The 27,242-nt window shown below is 32.3% G+C and overlaps 4 protein-coding genes and 2 long non-coding RNA genes across 7 annotated transcripts; 4 read left to right on the top strand and 2 right to left on the bottom strand.

Moving 5' to 3' along the window:
• The first annotated feature begins 647 nt into the window (after positions 1-647).
• Positions 648-1,157, top strand: LOC122606311 (small polypeptide DEVIL 10-like). The gene has a single exon (XM_043779268.1). The coding sequence runs from the start codon at positions 892-894 to the stop codon at positions 1,096-1,098; it is 207 nt and encodes a 68-aa protein (XP_043635203.1). The 5' UTR covers positions 648-891; the 3' UTR covers positions 1,099-1,157.
• Positions 1,158-5,328: 4,171 nt separating this feature from the next.
• LOC122602523 lies at positions 5,329-6,651 on the top strand. Its single transcript, XR_006324295.1, has 3 exons — positions 5,329-5,629; positions 5,843-5,888; positions 6,347-6,651. It is a non-coding gene; the product is annotated as an uncharacterized LOC122602523 (long non-coding RNA).
• Positions 6,652-9,259: 2,608 nt separating this feature from the next.
• LOC122605109 (pentatricopeptide repeat-containing protein At2g32630) lies at positions 9,260-11,285 on the top strand. The gene has a single exon (XM_043777989.1). The coding sequence runs from the start codon at positions 9,316-9,318 to the stop codon at positions 11,158-11,160; it is 1,845 nt and encodes a 614-aa protein (XP_043633924.1). The 5' UTR covers positions 9,260-9,315; the 3' UTR covers positions 11,161-11,285.
• A 1,209-nt stretch (positions 11,286-12,494) lies between these two features.
• LOC122605784 lies at positions 12,495-14,399 on the top strand. 2 transcript variants are annotated; one of them, XR_006324718.1, is made up of 3 exons: positions 12,507-12,712; positions 13,447-13,998; positions 14,086-14,399. It is a non-coding gene; the product is annotated as an uncharacterized LOC122605784 (long non-coding RNA). The 2 variants fall into 2 exon arrangements; XR_006324717.1 differs by having other exon boundaries at positions 12,495-13,998.
• A 1,343-nt stretch (positions 14,400-15,742) lies between these two features.
• LOC122604815 (OVARIAN TUMOR DOMAIN-containing deubiquitinating enzyme 10-like) lies at positions 15,743-18,532 on the bottom strand. The gene is made up of 10 exons (XM_043777680.1): positions 18,112-18,532; positions 17,863-18,026; positions 17,626-17,702; positions 17,463-17,517; positions 17,260-17,334; positions 17,064-17,137; positions 16,931-16,979; positions 16,750-16,834; positions 16,289-16,345; positions 15,743-15,828 (listed from the first exon to the last, which is right to left on the bottom strand). The coding sequence occupies exons 1-10, from the start codon at positions 18,530-18,532 to the stop codon at positions 15,743-15,745; spliced, it is 1,143 nt and encodes a 380-aa protein (XP_043633615.1).
• Positions 18,533-22,705: 4,173 nt separating this feature from the next.
• LOC122603695 (serine/threonine-protein kinase PCRK1-like) lies at positions 22,706-25,682 on the bottom strand. Its single transcript, XM_043776469.1, has 5 exons — positions 25,573-25,682; positions 24,266-24,668; positions 23,900-24,160; positions 23,662-23,784; positions 22,706-23,564 (listed from the first exon to the last, which is right to left on the bottom strand). Exons 2-5 carry the CDS (start codon positions 24,641-24,643, stop codon positions 23,037-23,039), a joined length of 1,290 nt encoding a protein of 429 aa, XP_043632404.1. The 5' UTR covers positions 24,644-24,668; positions 25,573-25,682; the 3' UTR covers positions 22,706-23,036.
• Between the last annotated feature and the right edge of the window lie 1,560 nt (positions 25,683-27,242).

The following is a 27,242-nucleotide window of genomic DNA, read 5'->3' as shown; positions in this document are numbered from 1 at the left end:
ATATAAACACTCCGGTGAGAACAGTTTTAAAATAAGAACGGTGAGAACACCTTAAAAACATCATTTTGATGCATTAAAAGTCTACAAAACTAACATATTGCATAACTAATTATCATTATTTAAGTGTTTAACAACACATTCATCCGTCAAAATCGAAATAATCATGTTTTTTGTTTTGTGCATCCATCTTGGATGCATATTCATCAAAATGATGCATCCAACAAAAACATGATTTTTTCAATTTTGATGAATCAATGTGTTGTTAAACACTTAAATAATGATAATTAGTTATGCACTATGTCAGTTTTATGGACTTTTAATGCATCAAAATGATGATTTTAAGGTAATCTCACCGTTCTTATTTTAAAACTGTTCTTATTTTATTGTCCTCCTATATATATATAAATCGAAGGTTTTCTAAAAATGTACGTTCTTGGATTGTATTTTTATGAATTGAGCACTAAAAGAGAAAAGGGTTAATTAGTATAAGTAGTGTGTATGATGTACTTTTTTAGTTTTTACCAATAAAAGGGTTGGTAACTTGTGTCATATAATAACACTTTTGTGAATATATATGTTAGTGGACAAGGCAAGTATATATTTCATCATAGGACGGACTCTATAAGTGTCGACAACTTTCTCTTTGGAATACAAAAGGGTAAACAATCGTACACATTCACACATTCTCATATTCAAACACACCTTTACCCACACCCACCACAAGAGATAGAAATTATAAGTTCTTACATTTATCTCCATAAAAACCTATGACCACCATTGCCATAAAAAATCTATCCTTTTCCTTCACTTTTTCTCTCTGTTTAAACACTAGAGAGAGGGGGAGAGACAAAACATTCTTAGTAAAAGTTAAGGTAATTGATAAATATAGAAATGGAGGTGGAGGCCGAAAGCAACATTATTCGAAGAAACAAAAACAACAACAGCCGTGGTGGTGCCGATGATCATGAGCAAGATCCGGCGGGCAACATAACATTTGGAAAGAAATGTAGCCATATAGCTAAGAAACAAAGAGCTAAATTCTATATAGTAAGGCGTTGCATAGCCATGCTTGTATGTTGGCACGAGAAAGAAAAATAATACACCTTTCTTCCGCTACCTTAATTTATTAATATTCCGAGGTTAAGTAATTATTATCACATTTTTTGCACATTTATCTTTAGATTTCCCTTCTTTTTGTTTTATTTTATTGACTATAAACTATTTGGAATTTCGAATTTGTCCCACCATGTTGTTTTACTATTCACAAACTAAATTAAAAAAAAAAGGAAAAATATATATATACCCCCATCAACTATTAAATTTGAAATGTGTTCAATTAAATTTTTGTATCTTATGTTAATTATGCTTTAGGGTTTATCTCTTGTTTTCTACATTATATATATATATATATATATAAAGACTTAACTTTTAACCTAATATTTAGTTAAAAGAAAACTCTATATATAAGGACCTAACTGTCACAATTATTTAGAGTTCTATCATTTCATCATTAAAAGAATGAAATGATTAATAACAATATATATTATTGACCATTGAGCATATTACTAGCTAGATTCCAGATTTAATTTGGATTCATTTAGGGTTTCCTACATTAGATTAATATTTTGGGCCAAAATCATTCAACAATAACTTTTCAGAACAAATTAGTGCCTTTTTGTTTTTTATCCTTGGTAAATTTTAGGGTTGTGCCCAGAATTAAATCATGGAACTTGTTTGTGACAATATTTTTATCTTACCTTTTAAAAGCTATTATTAGATCGATCATGATTCGATCTGTGACCATTTTATATATAGGGGTATGAATTATCAAAAACAGGATTAACTTGCCTTTGGTGGTGCTTTAATATTTGTTGATTTTTGTAAGGTATCTGATTTTATTAACTTGTATTATATATCAGTCAATTAATTATTTGTCAACCCCATTCAAATAGATGTGAGTATTAAAGTCTAGTGAGATATACTAAAGTCGACACTTCTAATAGCGAGTTTGGTTGATAGAATGTTTTTGGAATGAATTGAATCTTTCAAAGTAATTGTAATTTGAAGGAATGGAATCCTTCAAAGGAATTGGAATTTAAAGGAATGAAATTTGACGGAATGTTTTTGATTTTTTGAAAATTCAAGTGATTGAAAGAATGAAATTCCTTCCTCCATCTCCAAGGAATAGAGATTTCATCAAATGATGGAATGTTTACATTCCTACGGAATGAGATTCCTTCTTCTTTGAACAACCAAACGCATTAAGGAATGAAATTCAATTCCAATTTTATCAAATTCCATCAGATTCTGTAAACCAAACGCGACCTAAGATTCTTATGAATCATATATACTATTGAAACAAATTTTCTGGTCAACTATATATATAATTAATTATTAGTATATACATTCGAGTTATTTTTTAATTATTTATTTATTAGTATATATCGATTTTTTTGGAAGGTAAAAATAGCAGACTTTAGATAGCTAACATGAGTATACTCATTGTTATGATATCATTGATGTTATCTTTCTTATAAGGGTACGTAGTAGTTGTAGTAATTCTTGTTTTCTTTCTTTGCTTAAAATTTTGATGGAAATTAATCCGGTGGATGTATAAGTTAGTAAGTTATTTAATTAACTATTTTTATCTGGTATCTCTTTAATTTACAAGTTAAACAATCTGTGATATATAGGTACATACTGATCGATCGATGAAGTTACCTTTTAATTGTAATGTCATGAAGTGATTGCATAAGAGACTATATTTATTTACTGTACTATATATATATCAATAGTGAAAAGTTATTTTGAGAATCTTTTTTTTTAGAACCTTTGAAAACTTTTTAAATCAAGGCCAACCGATGATTATTTTTTACATGAAAATTATTTTTTGATTATTTTCTGAATAACTTATGTGTAATTTTGAAGTTTATAATTGTATGGAGGCATGGATTATCATCCGTTATACAATTATGTGGAGATTTGGATTCTTGATCACATGTGCATGAATATTGCTATGATTATATATGATCGACTTGCATACATGTGATGATAGCAATATTCGTGCACATGTGATTAAGAATCTAAAATCTCCACATAATTGTATAACGGATGATAATCCATGCTCCACACAATTATAAACTTCAAAATTACACATAAGTTATTCAGAAAACAATCAAAAAACAATTTTCATGTAAAGAACAATCATCGGTTACGCTTGATTTGAAAAGTTCTCAGTAGTGGCTCAAGGGTATGGCAAATGAAGCAAGGGTTTTAGGCCCCAAAATTTTAAAAGCCGCATATTTTAATAATTATACATAGAATCCGACACAAACAAGAATTTAAATAGTTTAGGAAAATAAGAAATATAAAAGTTTATGTGCTACATGATATGTGACCATATTCACTACATGTATATATTGTGTGAATAAATCAATTGTACTAAGTTGAAAACATGTTACTGGAATCATAAAATCAATTATATAATTCAATTGTGGTATCGGGGCTAAGATTCCCTACATTACTCTTCTTTTTAACAATTTTATTAATATGAAAGGTCTCGTAATAAAAATTCGCTTCAGGCCCCCTATTTAGTTGAGCCGCCTCTGAAAGTTCTCAAAAGTTCTCGTAAAAAAAAAAATTCTCAAAATAACTTTACCCTATCACAATAAGGTTACAAATCTAATTTTGATGATCCACATCAAGTTCAGGATCCAATTAAACTCTTTTAATATATTGATTAGCCTCAAGGTATATACCGGCCATATACATAGTCTAGAACTACTAGCTAGCCATTGACACTTTTCAATGACACTTTCAGATCGATAAGGTATAGTATGCATATATTTATAACATCCTACAAACGTATCTGGCCGGTTAAAGGCCGAGTACTATAGCACAAACTTAGTTTTCGAATTAATATATATGTCCTTCACGTTAATTTACGAACACCAAATTAATTAAGCTAGCATTACGACTATTAGTTGATCATCATCAGGTCGGTCGATCTTCTAAATGAGAGTGATCGATGGTGCATAACGATTGGACGATTAATGTCGGTCAACGGCTACTAGCTAGCTATAGGCCTTCCATCCATTTTCTAAGACGTACATTAATTATAACTCCTCTATACTTGTACACATGTTTATTAGAGGCTAGGTTGCACCGAGACGGATACGGCGAAGGGGTACGGGGACGATACGAGTACGGGAAACGACAAAAATAAAAAAATCAAGATACGGTGACGATAAGGATACGGCAATATAAATAATATAAAATAAAAAATATATTAAAAAAAAAAACTCAAAATAGATAGATATTGGTGTAAAGTGTAAATTCAAAACATACTACATGTTATTGTTTGCCTGTTCCTTGTTCGACAGTATATGTAATCATGTATATAATATACGCAGATACGCCATAATAAGTCGGTTTGGGGTTTAGGTTGTACATGAGCCGGTTAGAATACAAACTTTAAATCCTAAATGAGCTAGGAAACGTCCCCCAATTCCCCGAAACATCCCCAACACCCTTCTCGCGCCGTTCCCCAAATCCGAAACGTCCCCAGGGCGAATCCTAGCCGTCCCCGTCCCCCAAACGTTCCCGGGACGGGTACTCCTACCAATCAGGCGTCCCCGTGCATCATAGATTAGAGTCATAGAGCTAGCTAGCTCTAATAACTAATAAGCTAGATATATTTGATTGATTAGCAGCTAGTTAGGAGATGTAGAATATATATACTTCCTAGCTTGATGAACTAAAAACAACATAACAAACAACGTGTGTCAATATTATTTGGGTACGTGTAGGGATTAAATAATAAATACGTACTAAACCCCTATCTACGGTTTCTTTATTTCGATCTAAAAATGTCATATATATTTTAAAGATGAAAATAATTAACTTATAATAATACATCAATGTGATTCTTTAAGGGGACAACGTACATTATTTTTACTTTTTCTATATCAAACACTCAATATGACATTGAGTGGGCTTAATTGATGGCCGGCAGAAAATAAGATACGATCAGTACTATTAATTGCACGTACAGTATATATATGTAGTAGTAAAAACTTTTCTTTAAACGATAGATGAATTGAATTATATTAGAGTTATTTTACAACTTACAATAAAAATTACGAGTACCACTACTGTTTTTCTTTACATACAATGGATAGATATATAGAGTACGTAGAGGCTGGGAGGACGATTGGAATTGAAGCAAACATTTTTGAAAGATACATGATGTTCCGGCCTGCCATATCTCTCTTTCTATTAAAGGAATCTACCCTTTTTTTCAATTCACTACGTGACACTCATCTATTGAAATTCAATCTACCCATTTTTCTTCTATTTACAAAATCATCCTTCATTATTTATTATCAGATCCTTTTGTGTCACAAACACTAAAATACCAATCCCTCCTAATCAAAAAGATATAGCTGCCCCATCTTCATCACTCTTATTTTTTTCTCGCAACACTAACATAATAATTGACATTTAAAAAATAATACTGAAGAGAAGCTATATGAGATGTCACCGTCAATGGATCATGGAGAGAATCAACGACCATAAATTGGAAAATAAGCTAGGACTTTTCATCACGAAAGGCTTTAAACTGAATATGGTATGATCAATTGCAACATTTAATAATCTTTTTATCTCATTATCTATATAAAAAACAATATAAAAAGCAAATTCATCTATTTATTTTATTCTTTTCCCGAAAAAATAAATTGACATTTTATATACATCAATATCAATTGATACTTCCATCTATGTTAGTTGTATTGTATTATTTTTTAATCCCATTAGTGTAACATGTTTGTTTGTTGTGTAGAACTTCCAATTGTGAAGTGTGTTATGGATAACTCTGAAATTAAGGGGTGAGTTTATATTTATCTCAAATATTGGTTTAGATTTATTTACTTTAAGGAGGGTTGCATTGCCCTTAATTAGATTTCTGGACGATGACATCGAGTACATCAAAGCTACCAAACAGGCCAATACTTGGGCGACGAGTGCTTTTGTAGATCTCTAATTATTATGTTATTTTTGTCTAGAATCTATATCACGTCCGGGACATGTGTGGGCTGTGTGCACAAACGTGTGACGTTATCCGATGACATCTCCCACATAAGAAGCAATGAGCTACACCAACCAGACACACTAATATGTTTTTGACAAAAGACACTTATAATTTAAATCTTTTATACTTTAAAGTTCAAACACACCATAGTCATTAATCTGACTTGGTTACTTTTTGACATAACATAAATTCAAATATGACTCATTTATTGTTAACCATTTCAACTATAATTTATATATCCGTTTGTGATTTTAGGAATAATAGTATAATACTACAAGCAGATGATAAAGATATCAAACATGCCAGATCCAAATTACAATGAGCAAGTGAATCAAGCAATATGTTCATGACGAGCTCAATTATGAAAGGAAAGCTTTGAAAAAAGAACATGGCCGCCTATTCAGATTATTGACAGATGAACAAAGAAAAGTGTATGAAACCATAATTTATATTCGAAATTTATCTGTAATAATTTTGAGTGCAAATATTTGTTGCTACAATGAGAGCTGTACAAGGTCCGCATAAACTAGCCTGGAATGTTCAGATTATATTGATATTTAGATCTATTGGTTTGTTACCTTATGGTAGAATAAAAACAAATGATTTCTTTATTTTTGGGTTACAAACAAAACAAATAAACAGTGGCAAGAAGTAGTGTTTACCGGTCAGTAAGTGTTTGAGTTTCTTATATTGAGTTAGAATAGTAGCTCACTAGCTCTAACAGGATATATTGGTTTGCAAAAATAGTAAAAGAACACCGCCCATTGTTTGGGTTTCTTATTTGACTCAATATTGAAAAACCTCCCACTGAAACTTTGCAAATATTGAAATAATTCATAGGTCATCTACATCTACATATATATATATATACAAAACTTCCAAAGTAAAAAATAATATATATACAAAACTTCCAAAGTAAAAAATCTTATGAAACCCGTGTGTTAACACGGGTCAACATCTAGTAATTTATAAATTAAGAACATGCGCCATGCAATAGTTCTTGTCGATCAATCTGATTTATGAAAAACTGGCTTATGTTTTATATATAACATGACATTAAACTGTCAAGCTTGTCTTGCGACTTGCGCTATATATAGTTAGTTAATGCATATCACCAGCAAGTTACATACTTAGATAAATCGGTGACATGCACATTTAATTATATATCACCAATTTTGAAATATATTAACCCAATTTACTTTTACAAATAGATCGAAAATGCAACATACAGTCACACACTTGATGCAAATGTTACGAATGGAAGTTTTCATACACTTTAAAGTAGGTATACCTTAAATGAAAACAAGAATACTACTCGTAATTACTTAGTACAAGAAAAAGGTATCCGCGCGTTGCGGCGGTGGTGCAGTGGAGATGTAATGACGGCGGCGGTGGTGGCGGAGACGGGCGGTGGCGGCAGTGACGCCGGTAAGTAGTGGAAGTTATTGATGTAATGTCGGGCGGTACTAAAGGGGGGGCAAGGGGGTCCAATGTCCCCCTCCAAATTTAAATTTTGTCATGTATTTTTTAATTTTTCATAAAATTTAAAAAAAATTTTTTATAGGTTTTTAACATTTTGCCCTCTTTTAGATTTATTGTTCATAAGTTTTCTAAGTTTGCCCCCTTTGAAATTTTTTTCTAGTACCGCCTCTCAATGTGCTATGATGTATGGTACATTATACCTTAGAATATATACATTGTTGAAACTTAAAATCAATAGTGAAAATTTAAATTCAATGTTGAAAATCAAAATCAAATTTGTTTTATAATATAGTATAGATATAAGGGGAAGCATGATATATTTTATTGATTAAAAGACAATTTGAAGGGAAATAAGCAAAGTAATAATTAAACAATGAAGAAAATAACAATAGTTAGAGAATCGGTATAAGTTTCATCATTGGTACAAGTCCCTTAGTGGCCATCAAGGTTCACCCGTTATAACTTCGAGCTCGTAAGATGAATTGATGTCAAGAGCTCGTAAGACGAATTGCCTTGAAGTCAGTTTACTTGTAAAGTAAGTGAGAATGTAATAGGATCGATATCATTCAAACTCGTAAAACAAATTAATAATAACAAAAATGGAGGGATCCACTTTGAAAATGGATTCTCTAACACCAATATTAACTACATATATGTGATTATAAATCTTGAATAAAAGGCTGAATTTGAGGTTATATCACTACTAAGTTTCTTAATTGCTCACATACATAATATTTCATATGTAATTGAGTTTATTTATAAAATAAAAATAAAAAATGTTATAATTATTTGTGTTTTTGAGTTTTTTATTTAAGAAATAAAATGAAAAATAGTAGATAGATTTTAATTAATTTAGTTGAAAATCAATCGCGTCATTTTTGAAGTGATTTGAGAAGAAAAAAAAAAAAAGTTGAAACCCCTTTTTATTTTATTCTGTTTTTTTTTTCTTATCTAATCATTTATTTCTCTTTCTTTTCTTCAAAATATAAATTCAAGAAAGAGGCAAAAAGTTGATGGTAGCTATATATCGGTTTGGCAAGAATTGTAGTTGTATACCTGTATGTCTAAAAACTAGTCTCAATTTAAATCATCTGTAGTTGTAAAAGAAAGATTTTAAAAATCAAAATAAACTTTTTTTAAAAGACGGAAGAAGTAATAAGAAAAAGTACTTAACCCATTAAGTTAATCCATATTGTTTGTTCCGTACTTAATTTAAAAAAATAACTATATTAACTTAACACATATTAACATTATTTAATCATTATGTTATTTATTGGTTAAAAAATATCCACCAATTAAAACCTGTTTATTAGTTCATTATATAAAATTTATAGGGATGGTGTTGAAAGTTTAGAATTTTTAGGACATAAAAAATTATCAACTAACCATTCCCTTAAAACAAAACATAAATATCTCCATTCTCTCTGCCAAAACAACACACACCACATTTATTTCCGTCAATAACCACTGTCGTCGTCCATCATCACCAATACCTTGACCACCATCGTCTATGGTATCCGGCACAACACACCGGTACCATGTTTGTTAGTTCATTATATACATTTGATTAATTTATCTAAATTTCTTAAGATAATAAAACTTTACAGTCTCTACGTTGTTACTGGACTATCACATTTTCTTAAAATCGATATTAATCCGACCCGACCCAGCTCAACCCACCGTTAATGCTTCATGGGACGCAAGTATGCATCTCTCTATTCATGTCTGCTAAACCCTAAATCATGGCAAGCAAACCCCTTTTATCAGCAGCTTTCAAAAAATCCATCTCTAAAACCCTAAATCCACCAAACCCAGATCAAATAACAGCCAATCTCATCTCTAAAACCCTAAAGTCTCAATCTTTCAATCACACTCAATTTCCTTTAAGCCCTAAAATCATAAATCTTGTTTTATCAAACACACAAAACCCACCTGAATTATGTTTACATTTCTTCAATTCCATTCAAACCAACAATAATTTTACTCTCATTGACCCATATATATCACTTTCTTGTCGTCTGTATAAATGTAAAGATTTTGCATTAGCTAAAGAAATATTGAATCAATTGGCTATAAATAGTAATATTGAATACCCTGTTAAAAAGATTACATCTTTTGTTGATGAGAATTATGGAAATGGGTTTCTTGGATATGGTAAAGTTGTTTATGGGAAGTTGTTTGATACTCTGTTTCGTGTTTACGCCGAAAACAAGAGGTTTGATGAGAGTTTGGAAGTGTTTGAGTATATGAAAAATAATGGGTTTTGTAAGATTGATGATAGGTCTTGTATGGTGTTTTTACTTGCAGCTAAAAGATGTGAAAAGTTTGAGCTTTTATCGGATTTCTTTCGTAATATGGTTGATTCGGGAGTTAGGATAACGGTTTATTCGTTGACTATGGCGGTTTCTGCATTGTGTAAGGTTGGGGAGAATAGTAAAGCTAGGGAATTGATTGATGAAATGAGTAGTATAGGGGTTAAACCGAATGCAAATACTTATAATAGTTTGATTGATTCTTATCTAATGAAATCGGAGTTTGGGGAAGTAGAGATGACTTTTGATTTGATGAAGAGGGAGGGAGTTTGTTTTACGGTAGCAACTTATACGCTTTTAATTGAGTTTTATTCGTTGTTGGGTAAGGTTGAGGAAGCAGAGAGAGCGTTCCGTGAAATGCTTGAGAAAGATATAGTGGCTGATGTTTATGTGTATACTTCGTTAATTAGTTGTAATATTAAGGTAGGAAAGATGAAAAGGGCATTCGAGTTGTTTGACGAGTTGACTGATAGAGGGCTTGTCCCAAGTGTTCATACTTATGGAGTGTTGATTAACGGTGTATGCAAAGCAGGGGAGATGAAAGCTGCAGAAGTTTTGTTGCTTGAAATGCAAAGTAAAGACGTTGATGTGAATGATTATATAGTGAACACGTTGATGGACGGTTATTGTAGAAAAGGAAATGTTGATGACGCTATTAAGTTGCAGAGTTTGATGGAGACGAAAGGTTTTGAGCCTAGTGTCATTTCGTATAATATTATTGCTAGTGGTTTGAGTAAAGCGAACCGACTTGAGGAAGCTAAGACTTTGTTGTTTACAATGGTAGAGAAAGGTGTGGCTTTAAATAGGCTTACTTATACTACATTGATTGATATATTTTGTAAGCAAGGGGAATTTGTAGAAGCTAGACGGGCTTTTAGAGAGATGGAGAGCAAGGGAGTGAAACCGAATGTTGTGACATACAACGCTTTTATTGACGGCTATTGCAAAAAAGGGTTGTTGAAAGAAGCTTACAGGATAAAAAAGGAAATGGAAGGGAAAGGGGTGATGCCTGATGTTTACACATTCACTTGTTTAATACATGGGGAATGTATTGCTGGTAGACTAGATGATGCGATGAAGCTGTTCAATGAGATTCCTCAAAGAGGTTTTGTCCGAAATGTGATAACTTATACTGCTATGATTTTTGGCTTGTCAAAAGAAGGAAGGTCAGAAGAGGCATTTAAGTTGTATGATGAGATGAAAAGTGCAGGTATTAAACCTGATGATACCATGTATGCTTCCCTTGCCGAGAGTCTTCATAGCGTTACAGCTTAAAAATACCAAAAGAAGCACATATATTGTAAGGTCGTTTGTCTTTAATCCTTAATATAAATATTCCCATATTTGTTTGATGAATAATTCCTATAAATTCTTGACAAGAAATCTGGTGTTAGGTATTCTGTATTCATATTATATTAGAGCTTGTCACCTACTATCAAAATCAACATTTCAGCTTACAATCACTAGAAAATGTATATACACGAGAAAAATAGTTGAACAAACACCAAGCCAGTTATTAGGTGAGTATTTAGGTATACAGTAGTATCTATCTCTAGACAGACTTATTGTGCGATTTCAAGAGTTGATGTTGATAGGGTGTGTACATTTTGTTTTGTCTAATGCCCGCCCAAAAAACTAAGTTATGGTTGGAAATCATCAATTTTGTTATGCACACACATACGTACATACTAAAGTATCATATTTGGAAGCACAAGAAGCTGCCACATGGCACTCTGGACTTACCAAAGTTGCATAACCTATCACAGCCTTCATGGCAGTTGTGAGAATCGATTTGGGTGGGTGGGTGGGGGTTGGGGGGGGGGGGGGGGTTAGAGGTTAAATTAGCTGAAAGGCAATGTAGGGAATAAGGGATTTATGTACAAATGAGGATACAGGTTGCAAGAAGGATTGGGAGAATCTTTGGGTTTATGTGGCCTGGAACCGGAGAACACAACATAGCGAAACTGTTCTATTGGATTGATTTAAAAGCTGTGTATACCTGTCCAGTTCTGGTTTTGGTTTGCATTAAAAATACACTTTGGGTGATGTTGGACCAATCCGATCGTGTCCTCTTAATCAAGTTTTCAACTCTGCCTCTTTGAGCCATTGAAGATAACTCATAACCCGAATCGACGGTACTTAGGTAGATAGTAGGTGGGCCAACTTACGATGCTAAATATTTCAAGGGTTGGTAACTAAGTCAACTTACTCCAGGAGCAGAATAGATGTTTTGGACAACTCTGGTATTTTTCAGTGTTGTAAATAAAGGTTTTAAAGACCGTTATAAAGGTGTTATAATGCTTAAAGGTGGTCTGCCATTACGTTATGTGTCTTGTAGGGTAGATTTAAAGGTTGCATTTAAAAAGAGTCAAATAACGAACTTAACAAGGCTGAGGTCATGGATAATAGATAGATACATATATTTAACTTAATGATTTTGTGTTTATTAGGCTAATTTTGGTTTTGAAACCAATACCAATAACTTATGAAATAGAACGATAACTTGGTTTACATAAAACCATCAACATTTTTGGGTAGGTACTTATTATTGTAAATTTTAAAAAAATAAAAAAATCATATAAAAATAAGTATAGGTATTATATGTTATACTTTTTAGTTTTTTATGGTCTATTGAATTATTTTGTAGAGATATTGTTAATATATATCCTTTAAAAAAGAAATTCCTTTGTAATTTATAGTCTCCGTTATAACGCCGATATATCTCCGCGAAATGAGATTTATCCTTAAAGGTGGTTGGCCGCCGAGTGACCGCCGACCGTTATTTACAACCTTGGTATTTCTGGCCTCTAAAGACAAATTATGAGAGGTAAGCTATTCTTCTATAGTTCTATCCAAGTAGAGGGGGTATTTTAACCTTCAAATGGGCCAATTTGGTTTGTATTTTAACCGATCAAACTTGTTCGAAGGAAACAAATGTATGGGTTAAGCTAAATATTTTACCTGAAAAGGGAACAGATCAAACTCGTTGAAAGCTACCCGAAGAAAATCTACCAGCACAAGACCTCCTAAATGCTTTATGTTAAAAAAGTTTGATTATAATGATCAGGTTTTGGTATTCATACATAACGGGTAAGCTTCATGTGAGAACTATTCATATATGAACATAGGTAATATTAAGTATAACTTGATCCGTTCATATGTGAACGAATTTGTTCACTTATACCATTCACATATGAACATCAAGTTATAATTTAAAGGTTCTCATGGTTCTTTCCATTTCAAATGGTTGTTACATGAACCTTTTCCCATACATAACACATCAAGTATTTATAATCCCAATAAAAGGGTAAAAAAGGGTGGTTGTGTCAGTCCTGCCCTAGTCCATTTTGGCTAACGCTAAATTTACCAGATTTAACCGGTTCTGGCCCACTAGCCAACCCGTGTAACCCTATGATATGCAACCTCTATCTACAACCATCTATGGTTTAGCAGATAAATTGCAACTGGAACAGTTAATACGTTGACCATTTATACTTGGCTTTCAGGATGAGTTTATCATTATGGTGATCAATCATATTACTCTTTGATTTTTTGATGCAGAACAAGATGAAGGTCTAGAAAAAGTGAAAAACTGGGAAGTACCAAACATATTATGCTGGCTGTATGGCAGTCTGTGAGGAACTTGATTTGCATACTAGTAGACTCATTTGAACTTTTGAAGTCATTCCCTTGCTTTAACAGCTTTTAATATGCTGCTTTTTAGCTACTTACCAAATTTTCTAGATCAATAAGTCACAACGAAATTGATTAAAATATGATCTACTTTGCTGTTTCCAGATATGTAGGCTGAATTGGACAAACTATGTAAAAGCTACATATTCTGGGCTTAAGGTTTCACTCTTACTAAAATGTACCTTAGTGATCAAATGGAGCATTCATATTTTTTAAATTTCCACCAAAGGGATTTTGGCCTAGCGGTATTGGGTGTAACTCATCAACAAAAAGATTGTGGGTTCAAGTTTTACTTGAGACGATTGCTGATACTGATCAAGGTTTCTCACCAACAATCTATTATTTGCTGAATCCTTGTGCTTGACACCATCTCAATTCCATGACAATGTTATGGCTTTGGAGTTTGTATGCTTTTTTTGGGTGAGTTATGTGAATCAATATCTTGATATTTTGTGCATGTGTTCATTTTATGATCAAATTACGAGAAGTTTTATAACTGGTTTTTAGATAAACTGATATCTTGAAGATGATTGCAATGGAGACTAAATATGAAGGATCCGACATTTGATTTGCAGTTTTCTACAAAGCCATACACTAAAGATGGTAACAGCAGTTGGAAGACTAATCACTGATGCAAATGCCAATTTATTCGGATGCTAATCATCGAGCAGATAGTTGAAAGTTTTGATGATTTTACCGCTCTGTGTTCTTATTTTATTACTCCGAATTGAATCTGTTGTTGTGTTTTCCGGTTTTTTATTTGATGTCATTGATACTTGTTTATACAGAATAGTCAAAGTTCAGTTGTGTTCATTGTTATATATGAAACGATTGCAGTATAGTTTTATCATTCTCAATGGTTAACTTAGATATATCTTCCTTAATAATTGATCAAATAACGCTAGTAAGTTAATATTACGTCAACAGTTGCTCTATATTGCAATGCATAGTGCAGGTTCTAAACCTGGTACGGGTATATACATTTAATCCTTTTAAGCTTCCAGAAAAATATATCTGTTTATTACAGCTGGTCACTGTAATAAATTTCCAGTGAGAGTGCATATTTACTTTTCTTTATGTTCGAGTATAAACTCAAACAAGGAACAAAAATGCTTTCTGAATGTATTCCTGGTGCACCCACTTGCTAGAAGTTTGTTATAACCGTCATTTGTGCATTATAAGCAAACATTTGGAATATATATTAGTACTTATCAATGATGGGTTGGCGTTCAGTTACACTCCATGGGTACAAGATTTAAAAGAATGCATTGGATGGATGCTCGGGCATTGAGAAGGAAGGATGCTTTCTGTCATCTTTGGTTCTGTATACTAGAGATTTAATGTTGAAATTTGTCTCTGAGGTACTTACCACTTGGTAATGTCAGTCGACCATGGGAGCATCCTCCATATCATCGTTGTCAACGTCCTCCGACCTTAATGACAACCTATGATGATCATATAGTGGTGTCTTGAAAGCAAAATCTGAAGTAAGTTGCTTATTTGGTGAAAGTTTTTTTCACTACATTCAATTAGACGTCCACCCTTGCACCCGATCTAAGTGTTTGGCACATTGAATATCATTTGATTTTCATATATGGTTTTCTTAAATGTTACAACTTGAGTCACTAGCAGCCTGAAGAATGCAGGTGAGAACATCTAACTGTTGTCCAAAATCCAGATATTTGCATGTGCAATCTCAGTTTCTCTAAGGGTTTACTTTCGCATACGAGAGAAAAATAGACTAGGAAAATAGGAATAGAGCTTAACTAAGAGAACCTCTGTCTGATTCGGAAGCAGAGTTAGCAGTGATACGGTCTGCTATGGGGGAGTGACACGTGCACTTTGCGGAGATATTAATATGTATTAACTGTTTTTCTTTTTTGCAAACACTTTAAACATTGCTCATGTTTAGATTTTCACAGTAAATATTGCACTCGCGTAATTCAATTAGGATATTTCAAAATCGTGCAACAAAATAAATGTTGAATAAGAAACCCTGAATTAATTAATTGGTCTAGAATGTCATAAGCATGCCATTGGAGATCAAACCATCATCATTGTTACAGATAAATCTAAGAAAAGCACAGCTTTATCCGTTGTAGATTAAAGAGCGGATAGTCTTGAAATATAGAGATCAAACAACATGAGTCGCACATACATCTTTTCAGTACAGGCACGACTGGGGCATGCTAAATTTCCACCACTTTTTCTTGCTCTCCTTTTTCTTCTCATTTTTGGATGAAGGCATTTCTGTGGAAGTCAAAGTTTAAAAGTATCATTAGATCTATGAGGTTAATTATTGTGTACAGCTTAATATACTAAAATTTATTTGATCTATCACCTTCTCAAACTTTCTTTATTAATAATTTAATATATAGAGCTTAGAAAAATAGAAGCAACAAGTGATCTCTTGATGCAATATCTATCACAATTCACTGGCATCTCAGATGCAATTACAACTTACAGATGCTGGTCATTTAAGTAGCTAGCCTGTTAATTTCACTATTCTTATATATAGCCATCGAACTTTTGGTAGTTTTTCTTCTATGTTGCGATAAATTTGTTTCCATATTCTTATGTCAACGCTAAATAGAATCTCAACACGCTAAATCCTTTAATTAGAATAACTTTAAGCGCCACGATCATAGACAATTAATTGCAGTACCACTTTTTTTGACATAAGGCTAGAATAATAGCTGAGTATGCATACCTCCTTTAGGATACATTGAGTTGTAGTGTACTTCAGCCCAATAACTCAACATAATGACTGCATAATAGTGAAAAATGGCCAGTTTGGTAGTTATTCAAGTTGATTATAGTAAAAGAATGGAAATAATCACACACGATTAACGTGGTTATACATGTATATAAGGTAGTAGCATATAAGCACTAGAAAATCTATGCATATACGTATATCATCTGAAATGAGATAGCATTTTAAAATAGCTATAACATAGTTCATACTTAGTAGGTGAATCATTGGAAGACGTCGCCCTAAAGACCTAATAGTTATGATCAACTGATCGATTAATAACTATTATGAGTTGAGGACTTTCTTTTCATCTGGTAAGAGTGTAAACTTAGATATAGGGCACGTGATAACTAGGTTATATACGTAATATATACTTGACTTCGAAATGTCTAAACACACAGTGATTAATTGAAGGTTACCTCTTTTAGACTTCAGGACCTTGGGTAGAATCTCAATGAAAATAGTATCTTTGAAAGAGGTTAGCACTAGGATTTTGACACCGTACTGCACAAAAACATAAAGGCGTAAATGCTTTGAATGTCATGAACTCTATCTTCTACTGTGTATATTATTCATTGGCAAAAACGGGAACATATATACTGAATCTGCAGCTGCCTGCAAGGTGACATGATCTCCCCACTCTCCTATCCTGCTCAAAATATTGACATGACATAATTAAAGAAGACGCTAGATAAGAAAAGTGATTGTAGAAAGGCAAAAAGGTGCAACTTACATAGAAATCCGCTTCAAGTACTCAGGGTACGGCATTGGGATGTATTCCTCGTACATATTTTGATGTATCTTAAGCTGTATGTTTATGTAAGATATAGCATATCAGCACTCATACCCAAGGAACAAAATAATACAGAACGGATCAACTATTTAAGAATAGGCATGTGTCACAGTAATATTCTAGGATGTTTAGGTACCTGCATTACAACCCTATCTCTTACGAACTTGTGATCCTCTGGTGTGTGATATAATTGTTCTGATAACGCTCTAAACTGAAGAAAAAGAGTTGAAGTTTCAGATCGACGTTATTATACATTGTAAGCAAACCAATTCTGTTTTATAATCTGCTGAAGCTGTAATCAAGTATAACGCGATGTACTATTTGGAGGACAATACTAACCTGACAGTTACCATCTCCTTCAACTTTGGATTCAACGAGTCCATGTAAATCCAATCTAATAACACCACAGTTCAAGAATAAGTCTAAATATATGGAAGTTTCTTGTTTTGCAAATATATGCATATTCATATAAAAAGCAGACGATCAGAAGAAGCGTTTATACCTATCTTGCAGCCTCTGATGATCAGAAGATACTTCATCAACCGAAGGTATATCTCCATTGATTTTGGGGCTAATAAGCTGAAACATATAGATGACAATACCACAATCATTAAGTACTCATATAACTTGCAAACAAAATAGTCGCGGTATGCACATGAAACCACAAACCAATAATCTTAAAAGGAATGAATTTAAAAATCGAATGGCTATTACTGAACAACATAAACTTTGCACTTACACTGACGGGGTTAACTTTATGTAGTCTGTTTCTTACTTCTCCATTAAACTCCAGTGCATCTGTAATCTCTAGAAAGGTCTCTTTCCCATTACATGATTGGTTTTCCGGGATATAGCATGGAGTAGTTGGTCTATCTATCTTTATTCTTTCATTCCCTTCGCTACCTGCAGCTAATGGAGAATATGTAGCAAGTAAGCTAAACTACTACTTTTAATTTAAAGGGTTTCAACAATGAAAAACAAGCTTTACCATAATGGTAATTCAATGATGATGGACCATAATTCCAATCTTGATTAGTAGTGAACGTTTCGAGTTGCCCCACTGGAGAAGATACTTGTGGGTGATCCGGTTCTGCATCTGTTGGTACCTGCAGGTGCTCTACCAGATACAGATCCTGTTGGTGCTCTTCTGCTGCTGCATGTGATGATTGATTTTCATCTGCAATTGAGAGTTCCGATATTCCATTTTGAAGAGAGACTAGTATCTCATTATTGACACCGGGATACTGGTCCTCTTGATAACAACTTGCGTTATATGCATGTTGTTGATTATAGTCGTGATTCGTATGATATTGATAACCATAATCTCCATAATAACCATAACTGAAGAATTGCTCAATATCATATAAACTAAGACCCCATTTACCATCAGATGTTGATGAGTCCCACATTTTGATTGAAGATTGGTAATTAAGCTTAATTAAAATTAAGCTAAGTCAAAGCAGGACAAGAAGTGCAACATCCCTGAAATTCAAAACAAAGTTCATGAATCATTAACTAATTGATAAGAAGGTTTATATAATTAGACTCTAGTTGAAAATGATAGTCAAAAAGCTCAAAACCACATAAAGAGCGTCTTAGCGCTATGCATCACATTAACATATGATAATTAACCGAAAAACATGGAGTTTGATTCCACATATAAATTTATAAAGGGGATCCAAATCCCTAAATGGATCACCCTTGTAGGTGTGTAGTTATCATGTGTATGTTTTTATCAAAGAACATATATATATGCGTTTGACAATAAACGCGCGCACATACTAAGCTAATATACGTATTAATTACCACTAGCTATTATAACTTATTGACATCCAAGATTAGAACAGTTAGCTAGAATCAAAGTAACCGTGGATCCATATATGTTTTTCAACATTAATTTGAAATAAGTTATCAAGGTGAGTTCAGTAATTAAACTGAAAAATCTCAGAATCAAAATCTTAAAAAATTTAAGGCTTAAAGAATCAACACAAATATTTGAATAACACCACTTTTTAAAAACTAGCTAGCTAGATGGAACGTAAATGCTTATTTAATCTTAAAGATTAATCACCCACCATTTCAGATTAAACTTCACAACATACAGAAATCTACATGTAGGCATATATATATACTTGTAAATAAATATGTAAATGTTATTGTATGACACAATAGATATGTACAAGCTAGTATAGAGACAAAGAAAATACAGCTTGTGTGTGTGTGTGACAAATGTGATGAGAGGGAAGAAAACGTGAAAATTAAGTTGAGATGATGATGATGATGAATTTTTGATGATATATAGAAAGATTTTATTCGAGCGTTACAAATTAAATAGTTGGCGGGTTTTCAAACAAAACAAAAATATCTCATCATTTCAAATTTTATTGAAGATTATTGCTACCTAAGTTTCATCAGAGGAGTTCATGAAACATAACTGGGTCTACGTGACATATATTATTGGTTTCTCTTTTTAACAGCAATGTGTACATTGAACTAATCTTATTCTTATGACATGGATTAATTGGGCTTAATTTTTTTACTAAATTGGACACATATGATTAGTACGAGTAGAATATATAAAAGGTATAATTATTACGAGTAATTATTTAACTATTTGAGAAATGATATTAAGTCTTTTAGCCGTTGGGCTTTTATTTATGGAATAATATGGATTGTGTAGATTTGATCATTAATCATTTAATTTTGTTCCCATGTAAAAATAAAAGATTCTCTCAAGTTGATTCCTCAATTTGAATCAAGTTGGAAAGATTTTGACCCTTTAATGAAAATCAATGGTCAAAATTTAAAAATCATCTTTGAATTTTGGCTCTTAATTTTCATCCAAAAGTCAAAATTACTCTAACATGACTAGTCATGTTAAAGTTAACTTGAGAGATTCCCTTTTGTAAAAATAGGTCCATTTACCTATCTTAAATTATCATTTGTTGCTCGCAAGTAATAAATTTACAAATTAATTAATGCAAATTTTCTTTATACTAATTGTACCTTCGATTACATGTTGAGAATTTGACTATCTTGAAATTTTGCAAAATTAACGATCGAAACAAGTAATTAAATTATTAATGTGTGAATTGCAAGTTATAAGACGATCTAGTGATTGATTAGTAGTGTGTTGAATATGTTATGTAGGTCTCTAGGATTAGTAAAGGTGTATAAAAATACCCGTAAAGCTAAAAACCGAATCAAACCATTTGATCCGAAAACCCAAAAACCAAAAAAAGAAACTGAAACACGAAAAAAAATTGAAAACCGAGAAACCGTCATAAAACAATTCAGTTACGCTTTTCATTTCTAAACGTGCAGTTAATTGAACTGGGCCGAATTTTGATGTACGGCTACATATGTATATCTATATACATATTAAAACAGTAGGAATCCTAGCTTTTTAAAGGCATCTTCAATTTAAAGTTATTTTTTAAAATTGACACATGGGATAAAAGCTTATGTGTCATCTTTATAATTTTTTTACAATATTATTTAATAATAAATATCTCTAATATATGTTTTCAATTGTAAAACTCGATCACTTTCAAATCACAATATATATTCATAATAAATTTCTTAAAATTCTCTTCCTACCAAAAGATTCATTTTCCAAAACACAAAAAGAATTTGTTTTCGATCCTAAGATTCGTTTATATTATCTAAGTTATTTTAGAATTTTTTATTGTCTTGCATAGTATATTTTGATTTTCTATTTCGTCATGTTTTAGTAAGATGGAGACATCCATAAGACCATAACCATGTTTTCTTAATATTGTTATTTAATTTTTTGTTTTGCTTTTTACTTTATTTATGATGTTATTTTTAATGTTAGCTTAAGAACATTATCTTCTTGAGTTAACTTGTCATTCAAATAGCAATTAAGTACATCATATCAGTTCTTTGACAATTAAATAAAATTATTTATCTTATAAAATTATAAAAGAAATCGTAAACTTCAATGACAATTATTTTTAGGCAAAGATAAAAAGATATTTAAAAGGTAGTTTTTGATTATTAGACATATTTCTTTTTAACAACAATTACCAGTCATATTAAATGTCAAATCTTCTTTTTAACTAAAAACAAGCACCATTTTATTTAGTTAATAAAATCACAACCGCAACAGAATATCAATTGATTTGTTAAAATTTATATGATTTCAAGTAACAAATGTTATAGTTAACATGATAAAATCTTAAAGGGTTTTAAGATTGTGAAAACTTTCTTTAAACTGATAAATTATCATCAAAAACTACAAGTTAAATGTATGAATACATGATATGAATACATGATGCCACCACATAATATTTAGATGAGTTTTTATCAGTGTATATAAAACGCAAAAACAAATTACTAATAGTTGTTGACATTCTAAACTTTTAACCGACTTAATTCAACTATACATTTAAGCAACCGCACATCGTGCGGGTAAAAGACCTAGTATATATATATATATATGTGTGTTAAATAAATATATTGGTTAAGTATCTATAGCTATGTCTACATCTGATGTCTAATACGCCAGCAATTTAACTTGTTTTATTTTTAGAATTATAATAAATAGCTTCAAACATTTTAAGTAACTTTTCTTATATATGTAACATTCTTTAATGAAATTTGTTAACTTTATCTCTAATATATATAAAAATATTATATTAATATCATAGGTTAAGCTTTTAATATGAAAATATAAATTTTTTTTATGCACGTTAAATAAAGTTTTAATGGCTTTTTTTAGCATTTTTCATATTATATAAGGGACTTTTGTAGTAAATCACGAGTAGGTAGAAACTTAAATTGTATAGACATCTATCAATAAATTAAAATAGGATTGTAACATTGTTTAAATGACATTTGACACGAACCTTACATGACATGTTTCTCTTAATCAATATTAATATTATATATAATTAAAACTTTAATTAATTATATAGATGTAAATTTAGAGTTTTAATATGACTAAAACTCTTACATTAAACTATTAATAAAAACTTTAATTAATTATGTAGATGTAGATATAGATTTTTAATATGACTAAAACTCTTACATTATACTATAAATATTAATATTATTTATTATATGAAAATTATTATAATATAATAATATGGTATATATGTTACGTCCAAAACAAAGTAGAATTGATACGTATATGATAACTTCGAAAGTTTGAATGCTAAGTCGGGAGCTTGTGATGTTTATTTTTCAAGTCAGATAATTTAATGTAAACATATGATTGTTATTGACTATTACAACTTTTTTATATTAGTATTAACATATGGTTTTTCGAAACCGAACCAAAATTAAACAATTTTTTGTGGCTGATTTGATGGTAACCGCCTTGTAGGTTCGGTTTCGGATAGTTAGACAAGATGAACGAATTCAATGATTCAAAATTTGTAGCTAATCGTTTGAGTCTTAAATAGTTGATGAATGATCACTGATCAGAGGAGGTTTTTATTCCTCTTTATGTGACGCTTGACCGGTGGTGGCGTGACCACGCTGAATGGTCAAAGACTCAAAGTCAAAGTATATATATTTTATATGACATGTGCAAATAAAAATACCTGCAAGGCTAATTAACCAAAAACATGAAATTATTTATTTATTCCATATATAGTTGAATATAGGCATATAGCCGTCAATCTTCAACTGGGAATGTTGTCAAAGAAAGCAAGCTGACACTTGCAAACACTAATGCAAGTGAAATTTCTACAATGCCACTTAAAGTTCTCCCATGAATCCCGCATTTGTAAAATGACTAAAATACCCTTTACGCTCACTATGCCAACACTATCATTTCTGCAGCAATAACTACAAGGAGAAAAAAAAAAAACTTGCTACCCGTTGATCGTAATCGACATACAGGCAATTCACGACCATTGTATGTACTTTTGTGACTTCTCAAAATCAACAAGTTAACGAGGGCTTCCAAAACCAGATTCGAGAAAACCAAGCAGAATCTTCAAGTTTTACATCATTTCCAACGCTATTAAACCTCCTTTCATCCTCATCTGCCTTCATAGCTACTTCAATAGCATCAAATGGGACAGCAACTGCAAGAGGTGACCTAGGAACGGTTTCTGGTTCAACCATTAAGAGACGGCTAACCATTTCCACAACCTCACTCATCTTTGGTCTTGATTTGGGGTCTCTAGACAAACACTTGTTTGCAATCAATGACAGCTTTAGTGCAGATTTAAGTGGATATTTACCTTCTAGTTTACTATCCACTATGAGACGGAAGTTCTTGTCATCTAGGTATGGTCTTACCCACTCTAGAAGTTTCTGCTCCCCTGTTGGTCTGTTTCGGTCCATTGGACGCCTACCGGTTATGAGTTCATAAAGAAAGACCCCATAGCTCCATACATCATTCTTGGATGTAAGACGACCTGTTTGAATGTATTCTGGAGCCGAATACCCCATGGTTCCTACTACCTGATCCATTGTTTTTGCCAAATTTAGAAACTTTAAAATGAAAACAATGTTATAGTAATGTTATGATACCCAAATATGAATAAAAATGTTCACATACGGCTGTTGTGACATGGGTATGTCCATCTTTAGGACCTAACCGAGCCAATCCAAAATCTGACAGCTTAGCATTCCATTGATCGTCTAGAAGAATATTTGAAGATTTGAAATCTCGAAAGATAATCTGTGAAACAACATCAAAACAGACCAGATTAGTAATGTTGTACATTGATGCCTGTTTTAAGCACCAGAGGACATAGTTTTAAGTTGAAAAAAAAAAAAAAAATACAAACAACTACCTGGAAGGGCATTCCTTCATGTAGGTACGCCAAGCCACGAGCAGTGTCTTGAGCTACTTTCAATCTTGTGGACCATGAGAGTGGTGTCCCAGATCTACTAGATAAATGATATTCTACACACCTATTATGCATATATTCGTATACTAGAAGGCGTTGAATTCCCTTTTCATGATCTTCCGCACAATAGCCAATTAATTTAACAAGATTTGGGTGCTGAACAATTCCAAGAACATTCACCTCTGCAATCCACTCCTTGTGCCCCTGTCCCGTCACATAAACAAAACTATGAGCATTGTACACAAAGCTGGTATTTGTTGATCAGAATTACATGAAATAATCAGTGAGAACACAAAAACAGATAGTTGCCTGAAATCCTCTGTTCCCCAACTGTTTCACAGCCACTTTGAGATTTTTATCTGAATCCCGAGTGTTCTTGATTGTACCGATGTAGACAGAGCCGAATCCACCCTCTCCAAGCTTTGAGGCCAGGCTAAAGTTCTTGGTAGCAGCTTTGAGCTCGGAAAGTTTGAACTCTTTTAGATTACTTGGCATTCTTGAGAAACTTGGATGTTTGGATTTTTTTAATTTTGTGGTTCGATCAGGAACACTTTGGTAGTCTGTCTCTGACCCAGATGCATTAAAATGGGAAGAACCAGAATCTAAAGACTGGATTGTGCTCAGTTGCGTTGGACTTATTGGTGTCTCCTCCTTACCTTCGCAGGAAGAGAACGGAAAGCACATCATATTGTCTCAAAATTTCCTCTCTTGACTGTGAATATCAGTATCAAACTTAAGTCAGAAAAATTAAATTTGTTACCTCCTAGGTTGCACAACCGATAATAAAGATATGGTAAACAATATGTTAGCAGCAAGGATCATGTGCTCAGCAATATGGTTGGTCTGTAGGCGGTTTTTGATTGTACATATATCAGGGGAAATGATCCGCCCACAGGCATAGTATATTGCTAAACACAAATAATAATTATCAAATACTTAAAAATACCATGTGAGCAAAAACTATAGTCTTCAATATCTTGTGATAATCTAATGCCTAAATAGGTGAATATGTAATTATCTCCTACAGTCATCCTACACTTACAATGAATACAATCTCGACTTTCCAATCACTTCAATTTTGTTAAGGGCTTTTCATTTTTCTTGAATTTGAACCTAACTTATATTCTACGAGTATTAAAATAGCTTGGGTGGGGAGAGTATTTGACTCAAATGTTTGAGGCATAACCAAAGTTCCAAGTGACCATATTAGAACTCTTTCTCCGACCACCCCAAGATGTTACTCAGAGAATGAGGTAACTTGACCACTAGGTCACCTTGAAGGTGGTCAACTTATTCATTTACTTCGTATAACCTCCGTCCCATATTCAATTTTGACTTGTTTAAGGTTTTTTTTTTTTTTTCAACTTTCACCATAAATATTTTTGTATGTGTTTACTCTAAGACCATACCTACAAACAGGCAACATCATATGACCAGGGCTCACAAAAATACAAATGTTAATGAACTATTGAACTCAGATCAGATACAAATACATAATCATTCACAAGTTTTGAACTTGCAGGTAAAAACCTCATAAACCAAAAAGAAAAGGACAGAACATAAAAAGCAAACAAGTCAGATAGAATATTAATCACTCAGAATTATAAAAATCTTACCTTGAATCAGCTGAAGATTGCAAAAGATCAAAACTTTATTGCAAATAACTGAAGCAAATGAGATTTAGAGATGAATAAGCAAATGGGTCAGAGCTAGAGGAAGAGAATGCAAATGGACAAATGGAGGTTGGGAAAAAAATATATAAACAAACATAATTTATTGTCCTCTGTATTCCGTTGTGCTGTGCAAGTTTTTTATTTCATTTTAAATTATCTTACTTTTAATCCTAAATTACCATAACTTCCAAAAAAAAAAATCAAATAATTCACCCCAATGAAAAAAGATTCGAATCCGAATGAAATACTCAGTAAAACACTTTACCCGTAGACTCCCAGCCCCGTTTGTAATAAATGGGCAAAATGTCCTTCTCACGTGTTAATTATAAGCTTAATAAATAATTAGTACATAAAATATTTTAGTAATAACAGTGAATCAAGGGGAAAAAACCACTAAAACTGGCTAAAGACATAATTTGTTTCGCTAATTTAAAAAGAAAAAAACTAATAAAAGACAAAAGTGGTTGAATATATGTTGGATTCGTTTAGTAGCTAGATAGATATATACCTACTTGTATATCTTATTATTGAAAAATAATTGATAGGATTTCACCGAGCTAATCTTTTCTTAGCTCAAACTTGCTTATCCTGAAGGCACAATATTTTCAAAAGAACAAGTGTTAGCTAAAATTAGCTAAGTAAGATAACATGATTTGAAAACATTTGCCGTCTCATAATATATTAACAAAAACGTGACATAAGAGTTGATATCACATACATAGCATTGCAAACAATAAACATAACACAATAGGATCGTCATATACCTAATGTGCCTAACTTTTCTTTCATGTGTTTCTTTCTTTACTTTATATCTTTGCCTAGTCATAGACTAAGTGACTTATGTCACTTGCATAGGGATGTGGGGTTGTGTGTAGGAGGTCACAGACCATACATGAAGTCCTCACACCCGACATGATGGGTAAACCATAAGGTGGTCCATTGGCGTCGTTAAGGAAAGACAATGTCAATCCAACTGAATAAACCGTTTATGCCTTTACGCATTGGTGGTTAGTTACTCCACCGGAATACTCAAACATAACTATGTCACGGGTTACTCCACCGGAATACTCAAACATAACTATGCCACGGAAGGTATCATGATTCCCGGACCGCGTGACCACGTACGCTCTAGCTCCGAGGAACTAGCACGGGTTAAGCTTAACACAAGACTTTACATATGCTCGAGACTTCTTAATTATATTAGCTTAGGCTGACTTTCACCTAAACTAATCACATATAATTATCTTTCGTTTTTTATTGAATTCGTATATAGCACCCCAATAGCTATGGTTATACACCAATTATCTATTCAAAAAGACGGATCTCCTAATCTACTTAACTTCACATTTTGAGAAAAACCTACTCATCTGTTAGCCTATAGATAGAACAATGGAGTAATGGTAAATTCGATGCAACCTTAAACTTAAACTCCGATCTCCTCAAACAAAACCTACGTTGATTGAAAAGTTTAGTCAGTAGTGATTCGGGTTACATATTCGGTACATGGGATCATAGGGTAACATATGAATTTTTATGAAAAAAGTTTTCAATTGAATTTAATAAAACTAATAACTTATGAGTTATGAATTAATGACCAAAATTGGTTTTACATT

The sequence above is a fragment of the Erigeron canadensis genome, chromosome 6, assembly GCF_010389155.1.
Source record: "Erigeron canadensis isolate Cc75 chromosome 6, C_canadensis_v1, whole genome shotgun sequence".
Taxonomy (NCBI): domain Eukaryota; kingdom Viridiplantae; phylum Streptophyta; class Magnoliopsida; order Asterales; family Asteraceae; genus Erigeron; species Erigeron canadensis.
Note: the sequence above shows the minus strand (reverse complement) of the source record. Positions and strands in the feature narration are given on the sequence as shown.